Genomic DNA, 12275 nt, shown 5'->3' with positions numbered 1-12275 from the left:
TATAATTAAATAGAAAATTATTGAGCTCTAGTAAATGTTTTCTTTTTCGATTTTTTTAGATTGCACTTTATGCAAGAAATATTCTGCAAATAAAGGTGCGTTGTCTTAAGGATAAGTTTTTTGCATACAAGGCAGCGTTTTTTTTTATTGAGTCATTTGATATTAAAAACCGTATAGTGTTACTATCGATCCATATTTTATTAAACACGTTGCAGTGTTTAGTGTTTAATTCTTTCCAACACTTCTCGTCCAAGATCGAGCGTAAATTGATGTCTTTGCCCGTTTACGGTTTATTTTTACAATAATTTATGTTTGCGAATATTTCTTGAGAAATTAGTCTCTTTCGAATAAAAATTATTTAAAGACGTTATCTAGGGGAAGATCTTAGTTAAATTGAAAGCTTTAGTTCGTAATTACAAAGAAAAGAAGAGCACTTATATTGGATAAAATTGGAGACGCTTTAGAGAAAATAAATAAGTAAATATAATTAATTTTTTAGCGTTACTTTAGGAGATGGAAATTCCAAACATAGTAAATATATATATATAAAGGAACAGTGAGTAATAAAATATATATAAAATAAAAAAATAGGAAAAAAGAAGAATCTTAAGATTTATTTTTGCTTGAAAAATTTAAAAAATATTTGGTCACTCGCCTAAGAACCTTATCCACGGATATGTCGTCGTTCCCATTCGAATGAATGTTTATAGTCTCTGTAAAATGTAATGGGGCACTACGTACCACCAAGTGAAAAAAAATGGTAGATCTTCTTTTTTCGATCATGTAAGGCTTTTGTACTATAATCTATTTTGTTGGGTTGGGGAGATTTAAAAGTATAAAATAAATTAATAAATCAAAAATTTAAGAGAAAAGTATATGGTTTTTAAAACATTTATGATGGCTCATGATCTCATTTACTATAGTGACAGACATGAAGAACAAGACTTGTAAACTTAAAAAAACTACATCCTTTGCTATGGTATAAAATTTACAATGAAAAAAAACATACCTGTGCTGACCACAGCAACCTGAAATCGATGTATTGAACTAATTAAAAATCCACAGTTTGCTCAGAGTCTGTATTGAGCAGAAGAAAAAAACACACTTTACAGTTCACTAAAAAAAAGATTTTCTTTATTTTTTGTTGAGCATCAGGGGATTCTACAGAACAGGGATGAACACGCCGGACAGCATTCCACACTGGCTAGGCCTTCTTTCATTACTAAGTCCGGTAGGAGGAACTAGAGGCAGCTTAAAAATTCGAAAAGGCTGTGGGGGATGAGTATCGAGCACTAAATATCAAAGAAGAATGAATTGGATATGTCATGTTTCATCAGGAAGATCAGGTGGTTCCAAAATAATTAACGTCGAGTCCTTGAAAAACTCCTTGGTACAGAAAAAAGAACGGATTTTATCGCCAACATGTCGATGTAGCTGCAATGGCGGGACAAGAACGCCACTTGCAAAAATAAAAAAAGAAACTCCGTCTCTCAAAGAGAGGAGGGGGTAGAAATGAAAAATCCCTGTTAAGGGATCGTAGAGTATTGATACGGAAGGTGATTCGAAAGCGCCCGCTCAAAAAAATGGGCGATATTTATAGAAACAGCAAGAAGTGGAAGTTAAACTCCTTAAAATGGGACTTGAAGTGAATAGACTAACTGCGAAAAATCAAATTACAATTATTCACAAACTGTGACTGCATCTAACCACCCTCCATGTGCTAACATCAAAGGCTGCCGAAGGTCACAGGCGTGAAGATCGACAGACAGTGAGGCGTCACAGGAGATGGGTCAGGGTTCGGTCTAATTTTTAGGTCATAATCCCAACAGAAAATTGAGATTAAGTGACACAATGTCACATATATATCTAAGTAATTTGTATCCAAATAAAAATATTTACTAAACATGTCGCTAGGACATCGTAGTTCTCTCTTGAGCAGGTTGTCCTATTTCAAGATTCAAGACTTCACCAACAGGAAAACTTTCAGCTTTGAGAGATTTGTTCTGTTCCTTGATAATTAGACATTTTTTTCGGATATCAGAAGTTGGACAGTGTTTCCGTATTTTGTAAATAAATAAGTAAAAACTTATTCATAACTATTTCTTTCATTCTGCTTGCAGCTGTTCTCAAAACCTCTTTATAGATCTATTTCAATAGAAGAAAAAAAAACAGGTTTCGCTATGGTATATTTTTTTATTATTTCATAATGTTATAAAAAGCACTAATACGATTAAATGCATCTTCTTGTTTGTTTATAAATACATAATGTAACGATCTCCTTCGGTTTGTTTACGTTCAAGATGAATCTTCGCTAGGCGTATAGATAGACAGATATAGAATATGTGTTTCTGGTATTCTGTGTTTAAGTATTGATGGTTGTTCTCCCTACATTTGCTTCCGTTTTTATTATTATTATTATTTTTAATAAAACACAGTCCAATGTTAGAAAATGGTGAATTTTTGTAACGTTTTATAAATGCGACTAATTTTTTTAATATTTTATGAAGAATTGGAGTAAATGCTAAATGCGACGATATTTAAAGTTGCTCACATTTTAAAATTTTTTTTCTTTTGACGAGAGATCTTAGTGGTTGGAATTTTGTTAAATTTTTTTACAATGATAATTCATGAATATTTTGTAAAAAAGCATAGAAAGAAAGTATGATTTTTTCTCACTGCCTAACATTTTATTTTAAATTAATTAGAAATTATGAATAAGTTAATTATTATAATACGTTAATTAGAATAAGTTAATTAGGATATGTTAATAGCTATAATGGTATCCAAATGTATAAAGCGTCCTTTGCGCTGGTGGTAAAAAGGAAAAAAAATATGAATGAGTGGGTTCTTATGATTGTTTCGGTAGAATACAGAGATAGTTTTAATACATTCGAGGCAAAAAATGAAAGCATAAGGAGTTTCGCCTTGTCACTGACGAAGGTAATTAATAATTACTAGGAAAATATTCAAACGTAACGAGAGCGTAATGAGTATAAAAAAAAGCTTTATAAAGCACGTAATTTTTTCGGTACCATACAAAAGTTTCTTCGTAACAGCAGAATCAAAAGGATACACTGTACAAATTTCAGCTAAAATTTACTGTAAAAAATACCGGCACTTAACGAGCCGGTACTTTTTACCGTAAAATCCATTTTAACCGGTTAAGGAGCAAAAAATTTGATGTACCGTAAATTTTACAGTAATGATTACCGAAAAATCACTGAATTATTCAAATTAAGTAAATATTACTATGAAATTTATGGTAAAATATTTTAAGGTAAAAATTCAATTTTACGGATGATGCTCCCAAAGTGCTATTTTATACCGTAATTTGTTTCGGAATTTTTTTGTGTGTAGATGCATGAAGATTTTTGTCTGGGTATTGGTGGTGGTTTATGCAGGCCTGAAAGCGGGACGGAAAAGAGAAAACACTGGTAGTAGAACTATTTCGAAAATAGATAATTTTCGGGAGGAGTAATTCTATTTTTAACAATAAATAATTCATTGCTATAAATTTTTTCTCAAGGAAGAAACAATTCAATATACAAAATGCATCCGTCAAAAAATTTTGTTATTTATGGATATTTTATTATTCCCGAAAGAAATCTAAAAATAAAATTTATTTGTTACCAGTTTTTAAACTTTCCCATCTTGATGCCCTTGGTATATGTTTACTAAGTTAATTTGTAATTAAAGTTTTTTGTTTTATAATTTGTCTTAATAACGCTGAGAGGTTGGCCAATGTATACTTTTTAAATATTTTTGGAGTAAATTATTGTTGTTTTAATTTTCTACTTTTTTCACTCTTATTTTTTTCTTCTTCTTTTTTCGTTCTTTACTTGTTGCAACTTTAGCCAGAAGATTATTCGAGGAGCTCTGATGTAATTGGTTTTCTGTACGAGGCAATTAGCGAATTCTACTTTTAAATGAATCTATTATGAATTAAAAACTTAAAAAGAACTTATTTCTAATTTCCCCATTTCTTATGTCCCTTTTTTTCTTATTATTTCTTAGTTGACTAAAGGATTGCAAAATGTTTATATTTTCATTTCGGATTATTTAAAAGTTAGTAATAAATTTGATTCTTTTCATTATTATTCAATGAAATATTACATTCTCAAAAACTTACGAAGTGCATTTAATATACGCATATTAGAATTCATCATTAAAAAATTAGAGAAACTCATTATAACTTTTGAACCAGTTATCGCTCTCTCATGCTTTAATGCGCCATTTTCTTTTTCAGTTAAAGAACCACTTCCGTTTATTTTATTAGTTTTTTCCTGCTCATTTTATTTATCTTTTTTCCCCTGCATAACTTGAGTGAGTAAGGAAGTTTTAAAAAACTAATTAAAACTCGTTTTTCCTTGATCAGCTTAAATTTGTAATCGACGGGGTAGTAACAAATGTGTTTCGAAAACTAAAATTAAGTTTTCTTTTAACGTTTTAGCAAAGTAAAAAAAAAATCATCTTATAACTTATACATACAATTTTTATGACAATATTTTAAAATTTATAAAATATTTTCTGATATATAGTTTAATCTTCTAGAAAATGTCTTCTTCAGCATTTGTTTTACTAAAATATGATATTTGCATATTTTAGTCATTTTTAAATATTTTATAAAGACAATACTAGCATTTTTCAATACTTTGGGAACTGGCGTTTTATTGCAAAGATACCTTAAAATATTTCAGAAATATTATTTCCAATTTTAAACTTATCTCAAACAATGCCTATTTTTCAGTAAAATATTCTTAGAAGTCAAATGAATATAATTTAAAAAATATATGCTTTATTTAGTTTCACGCTGTAAAAAATGTTTTTTTCGAATATTTTATGTAAGGAAATTTATCAAAATTTCTAGTGTTTGAATGGTTAAGTAAGCATGATGAATATGTATATGCCGCGTTAAAAAAGTATTTGAAATTTTTTTTTAATTTCTCAAGTAATAATAAAGAATAAAAATAAATCATTTTGTCTAAACCAGACGTAAACCAGACAAACAAGAAAAGATGAAAGTCAATTAAAATGCAACGCATTTATTGATTCCAATTCTTTTAAAGAATTAAATAAAAAAAATACTTATTACGGTTCGTTTAAAACGCATTTACATACATCATTTGTGGAAAATTTATCAGACAAAGGCAAATTTTTTCTAAGACAAATTTGCTTATTAGTCTACCTCCTACTCTAACTGTGAATTTCCTAAGTTGAAAATAAAAAAAGAATGCTTTTAAATATTATTTTTATTGAAATCTATTTGAAGAAAATCTGCATGAATTGTGGAGAATTTTATGTATATTTTATTCTGAATTAAGTTTAAAATTATTATATCTTTCGTGAACTCATTAGGATTTCCTTTACAGACAAATTAAAATTGACAGGGGAGTGATTAGGCATTATTAAAAAAATCGCAACACGTTAAGAAAAATTAAGTTGGATGTTATGTGATTTACATAAAGACTTATTTTAAGTGATTAAATGATTTTTTTTATATAAATTTGTCACTATTATGCAGAATAAAAAATAAAAAGAATTTTTGTTGTGATTTACATAAAGATTTAAGTGATTAATTGATTTTCTTTCATAAATTTGTTACTATTATACAGAATAAAAAAATAAACAGATTTTTTTTTATTTATTTTCTAAATTGCAACTGACTTTTAGCTTATTTAAGACAATTTTGTAGTTTGAAAATAATCAGAAGTTGAGGATTAGAGATGAAAAATGACTTAAGTCCAAAAAAAAAAAGAAATTGTTTCAGGGGAGCAGAAAAATGATTAACACTCTCATATCAATTCTGTTCCCTTCTGGTACTGCATACGCCCCATTCTTTCTTCGTTGTACGGGAATAAGTTCATCTATTTAAAAATTTTTACCTCTGGTCAATTTCTGATAAGACATAGAAATTACGATGCAAAGTTTCACTACGACCGAAGCAAAGTTACTTAAGAAACGAAGTTTCGTTAGTGTTTTACATGCATACTTACACTTGCAAGATCAGCTTTCATTTATAGTCCTCAATTTCCACCACTAGTTCCAATCATTCTTGTTTCTAAGTTTTCTTTAATCGAAATTTTTTTTAAAAATTCTATAAAAATATTTTTATTCTTTCGTTCCAGATGCAGCTGCATGTTCACGTGACATGTTTATGTGCAACAGTGGGAAATGCATCATCACATCCTGGTGGTGTGACGGCGAAAATGACTGTGGAGATTATTCCGACGAAACTGATTGCAGTGAGTAATATAAAATTTTCTAATAATAAAGTATTTCCGCTACAACCCCGTGTAAGTCAGTAGAGTCATGGAGCTTAAGATTTTCACAATTTCAACACCAATGGTATGATTGTTGTAATATGGTCAGTGTTACGTACAGACTACCTTTACTTCTCAGACAGACTGTCCCGCAGTGGACTGATCGTTAAGACACGGTTCCCAGCAGATCACCGAAGTCAAGCATCACTGGCTGCGGTCAGTGTGTGGGTGGGTGACCACTTGGATCAGTCTGCGTAGGGACCGAGGGTGTGCGGTATTGGTCCTCGTTAAACTGTGCTACCGTAAAGTGCTCGACTGCGCGCCCAGGTCGTCGGGCTACCGAAGCGGGGGTGCCATCCCCTCCGCAGAGGATCAAAATTGTGATGGCATGTCTTCAGATCATCCTCCGGGATGTTTCCCAGACCGTCGCCAATAGCCCATTGTGCAGCTCTAGTGCAGTGCAACGTAAATTAACAACAACAACAGCTCAGATAGGCTGGTACAAATCGCTCTGAAGCTGGGTAAGCTTCAAGCAAATCATCTAGAAAGTAGAAGGCCCTTGCACGGGTTACTGTAAGCGATAAATCAGATCGTTAGTAGTACAAACGCTGTGACATCATTCCTAATTGTCTCCCCACTGCGTAGTTCAGTAGTACGAACGTAGTGACATCTTTCTTATTTTTCACCCACTCCGCAGTTTATGTTAATTCCTTCAAACAACTAAAGTGATCACTGAAGTGATCTGCACAAAGTACGTGTAATAGCCCAACATAAAGAAATTCATTATTTAAATTTAGCGTATTTTTTTTAGTTTAATTTTTACGCTCATTTGTTTTATTTCCTTACACTTGAACTTGCATAAATTAAAATTTCGACTTGAAAAAGAATTAAAAGGACGTAATTTTTTTAAACAGTAACTTAAGACAACTTAATTTAGTTAAGAATTCGATATCTGCAAGTCAGGTCATGGCAGGCAAATCGTGACCTTATTCGAGTCTGAAGCAAGTCAGGTTCTACACATGCGCGTGACGTCGCTCTCAACTATCCAATTAAATCTCATTTAAATCACGTTGTTATGCATAATCACTTCTTTTAGAGTTGTAAGTACACATTTGTAAATGCGAAAAACGATGCTCGAAAATACTTGACTGTCAGATATATTTTTTTTTAATGGCTGGCACTTGGGGATTGTCCCATTGGGCACAGGAATGCCAGAACTGCTACCCTTTCCTCGGTACCCAGTGGGCACCTATGGCGAAGCCACGGCGGTGGAGCATCTTCACCCATGTCACACAACCACAAACCCGTTTATAGGGCTGGTCACATTCACACAAAGGAGAAAGGACATAGAACACACAGAGAGAAAGGAACTTCCATGCTCTGAGCAGGATTCGAACACGCGGCCAATGGCTCGGCAGTCAGACACGCTAACCACTCGGCCACCTGATTGGCTGATCGACTGTCAGATATATCGCTTAACAAAAAACAAAAATTAAATTAAATTACCAGCAAATTTTAAATCGGAATTGCTTATGGAGACCAATTTGATCAAGAAGAATTACTGCCATTGCAACCAAACAGTTAACGTCAAAATCACATGATTCAGTAGTTGATTGAATTCCTAAAAAAAATATTTGTGATAATAATCAACTTCTTTAATAATTAAAAGAAAATTTTGCACTTTTATTATATTAGAAATGCATTGGCAATGCTTTATTAAGACGCAACTGATTCTAGAATCATGTAACAAAAAAGTTATTGAAAATTTAAGTAATACGGGTGAGCCATTTAATCAAATAAATTTTTAGTTTTACTCTTTCATAAATTAAACGAAAGACGCAAATAAAAAGTGAATCCATTTATTCAATTTAAACTACATATTTTGAACAGCAAATAACATTGCGATACACACACTGATATAAACTTTATAAACTTGTTACCTCTTCGAGTAGTTCAAAATATTATTTGCGCTATTTCCACTTCGTTAAGCATTATTTCAGAACATTTCTTTAAACAAAAATATCCTTTTGTTTTCTAGCATTTTGACTTCCTTTCAGTTCAAAACTGAATGATTCAAACGATTTTCGGCTCAAACTGTGTTTTTCCCCTACTCGGTCTGTTTCTATCTCTCGTTCGTTTTTCTCGCTCAAGGGATTTTTAAAGTACGCTTAGGCCTCACTATTTTTCTTCTAACCCGCTAAAAATAACTGCGGCCATTTAAGGCTTGAACAAGAGTTAAAGAGGATTTTACGAGATTTTTCACCAAATCTTTTACGAAACTTTAAATCTTTCTTCTTCAATCATTCAGAGTCATAATGTATTTAACGAGTTCTTTTTCTCGATAAAGCCATATTGTGAGACATTTTTTTTCTTCTTCAAGTCTCAGGAAAACGAAAAATTTTATAGACTTATTTTTGAAGTATAAAAAACTTTCAAAGTGCTTCCCTTATATGTATAAGCTGATTTTAAAAGGCCCTTGGAGAAAATGTAACAACACAATCTGCCAAAAAGCGTTGTTTCTCATTTTGGCGTTTACTATTTTCCTTTTTTCTGCGGAAAAATGAAATAAATTTTTAAGGACTAACAAGTCTTGTGCGTAAAAATATGATATTCGCTTGATTTACCTACTCTTATTCTTTAGAATTTTAAATTCTTCTTAACTCATTTTGATTTTCATTAGTAAATGCATAAAAGAAACTGTAGATGCTACATTAAATTTTTTTAAAATTATACGAGTACTTAAAATTTTTTAGATCTTCTTATTTGAGATTTTAAATAATCAATAGGGATCCTTGGAAGACTTTGTTTTTAATAAGTAAATGCTTCGTAGAGTGTCATATGTTTTTTTAAAACCATAGTAGTATTTAAACATATTTCATAGTAAGAATATATTCCATTATAGTATTTAAACATATGCATTTTTCTTTCGAAATTTTAATTTTTCTTGATTTGTTCTGACTTTAACTAGTAAGTATTTAATGGACTTTGTAACTTAAATTATTTGTTTTAATTATTGTTTTTAATCTTATTATTTTTAAGTTATTGTTTACACATATTTTAAGTCAATGATTTTATTTTAATTAAAATATAACGCGTAATTTAATAGAAATTTTAATAGAAATTTCATATTTTAATAGAAATTTCATACTTTTATCTTATGATCATTTTTAAAAAAATCGCTCATACAAACCAGTCTCTCATACAAAATTAAAAAGAAAAGGGTTAATGCTTGAAATATTAACTGAATATTAACTGAATAAACTGAATATTAACTGAGACCTTGGAGACCAATGCTAGTAAAATATTTAATGATGTCTTCGTTTTAAATTAAAAAACATTACTTGAATTTGCATGTTAATTAAAATTGTTAAAAATATTTTATTTAATTATTGGGCATTCAAAAGAAGTAATTATTATTTTTTTGCATAGATTCAGACGCACATTACAGGTAGAACAACATTAAATGATACTATCATTTACAAGTTAAGTGGATTTTAATTTTTTTTCTTGGGTTGTCTCAAGGGACATTACCTTAGTTATAGATACAAGAGCTAGGTACAAATTTTTGAATTTTCAGACGAATCCGTAGAATGCTGTTATTGCTTTTGAAAACCATACTGAAGAATTCAAGTTACATTGTCTTCTGGTTTTCCCTTTTTATTTTCTCTGTGTAAAATGTATACGAGTTAACTTATCAACATTAGCTGTAGTGATATAAATGTATCAAAAATTTCTTCATCTCACGCATTTAATTCTAAATTAGGCAGTACAAGCAAACACTTGGACTTTTGTTTTAACAAATTCATTCAGTAGTCAAGTTGTTTATAAACATTAAAAAACGTTTCCTAGAATCACATATTCTTCACAACTTTAATTTCTTTCGCTCTTCGCGCAAAGCATATGCTGGTTGTTTTTTTTATTTATTCTTTTTTTTTCTCACCGGGTAAAACATATGTGGGTTAATTTTTTATTTCTTTTTCTCCCTGCAAAGCGTATGTGGGATAATTTTTCTTTTATTCTTTCATTTCTTTACTCTGAAGAATTTATGCTGGTTAATTTTTTATATATTCTTCTTTTTCTCACTATGTAAAACGTATATGGTTTAATTTTCTATTTTTTTTCTTCCGTGTGAAATGTATGCAGACTTATTTCATTCATGTTACATTTTTAATGTTATTTTATTAATGTAAAATTTATCAGTATTATCTGTATCTTCAACTTTTAATTTAGAATTACAAACAAACACAGGTGAAATGTTGTTTTCACAAATTCATTTTGTGCTAAGCTATTTATACGCATTCTTAAAATAAAATTATTACCGAAGATTCTACAATTAAGTTATTCCGAAACTAGATTATATTTTTTTAAAGGGAATGCTTTATATAAGCATTTAAAAAGACTTGTTTATTTCTTAATTTTATGATAAATCAGCTATTAGACTTGCCAGACATTGATATCAGACTTGTTCTGCAAAACTATTGAGAGTAAGAAAATGAGGTTTTACTATTTTTTTTTATATAAATTCATTTTGAAATTCAGTAGATACTGGGCTTTCATACATTTTATTCGTAAAACTATTTTGCGTACCAAAACAAATAAATAAAATGATGGCTTAAAAATATTTTAATATATTATATTATTTGAATACTGAAAAAAAATTGGTTTTCGATATTATTGGAATATAAATCTATTTTGCTATGTGACAGTAAAAAAGGACGCTTTTATTAAAACTCATATTTATTTCGCATTCTTCTAAAAGCTGGCCTTTTGATATTATTTAAACGCGAATTTATTTTCCATTTCGAGCACGAAATTATTCTTTGATGTTATTAAATAGCAAATTCAGTGCGTTCTGTAAAAAAAATAACAATTTCTATTATTTAAACGCATGTTTATTTTACATTCTGTAAAAAAAATGCCACTCGCATGTTATTTGAAAGCAAATTTATTTTGAGTTTTCGAAACAAAAAAAGCTTTAAACGCAATTAGAAAGCAAATTTATTTTGCAATTGGCTTGAATTGATTTTAGTACGCAAATTTATTTTGCATTCCAAATAAGCAAAATTAGGCTTTTATAATATTTTTACCCAAATTTATGTTACATCTCAAGATTTTTCAATATTTTTTAAAATTCAAGTAACAAAGTAATCCCATATAGGAAACTGATACTAATACATTATTTTTATATCGTATTTCAAGACAGAATTTCGCATTTATCATTTCTTAAATTCGAATTTAGGATTTCTTCAGATACTCTGAGTATCTGTATGCAGCTCTGAGCTTCTTATAAAGATAAAACAGTCCATAATTATGTTTTACAAAGCCTAAAAAAATCATTAGAGAAAAAAAAGTTTTACTGAAATTGCTAGGAGCTGTTTCACCCATGGAAGAGTAAATACTAATGAATATGCTAGATAGATAAATCAAAAATATGTACTAAACAGAAAAAAAATATTTTAAACACGAGAAAACAATAATTACCCAATTATTGTGAGAGAAGATACGGCAATTACATTCGTTAATTAAGAATCTGCTTCCAAACAGCTAATTGTCTAATTAACAGCAAGGAATCAAAAGTAAAGTTTTTTCATCAGCAAAACTAAAGATACTTAAATAAAAGATAATAACCAAACCCTATTTAATACCTTCATCTCTTAAAAAAAGTAAAAAATTCCAACCATTTTATTTATTTTTGTAAAACTACTGTTCATAATATCAATTTTAGAATCACGGTTAATTAGATTCTTCGTTTTATAATCCAAAATAATATTTTGTTTATCCATTTAATACCTAAAGGCTCCTTTCGTCGATCCAGTTTTTAATATTAAGAGAAAATTATTTTTTTTAGTTATTAATTTTACACTCATCGTTCATTACAGAGCTGGTAATTAAGAACGCCGAAAAAAAAACTAGTTTATTTCTAAGTTAATATTCCAGCGAATTTTCCTCTTCTTAATTTCCTTTTCGACTCGCGAAGCTTTAGCGGAAGGTCATATTTGCATATTAAGTCCAAAA

At 29.7% G+C, this 12275-nt stretch overlaps 1 protein-coding gene across 1 annotated transcript in view; it reads left to right on the top strand.

The window, feature by feature from the left end:
• The window catches only part of LOC122271649 (low-density lipoprotein receptor-related protein 4), a 397919-nt gene that overhangs the window by 138348 nt on the left and 247296 nt on the right, over positions 1-12275 (top strand). The window contains exon 3 of the mRNA XM_043053650.2: positions 6126-6242. Coding sequence (XP_042909584.1) covers positions 6126-6242 — 117 coding nt within the window. The remainder of the gene's footprint in view (positions 1-6125; positions 6243-12275) is intronic.

Source organism: Parasteatoda tepidariorum, chromosome 8, assembly GCF_043381705.1.
Source record: "Parasteatoda tepidariorum isolate YZ-2023 chromosome 8, CAS_Ptep_4.0, whole genome shotgun sequence".
Lineage (NCBI taxonomy): Eukaryota > Metazoa > Arthropoda > Arachnida > Araneae > Theridiidae > Parasteatoda > Parasteatoda tepidariorum.
The sequence above is the reverse complement of the archived record's forward strand: the minus strand, read 5'-3'. Positions and strand labels throughout refer to the sequence as shown.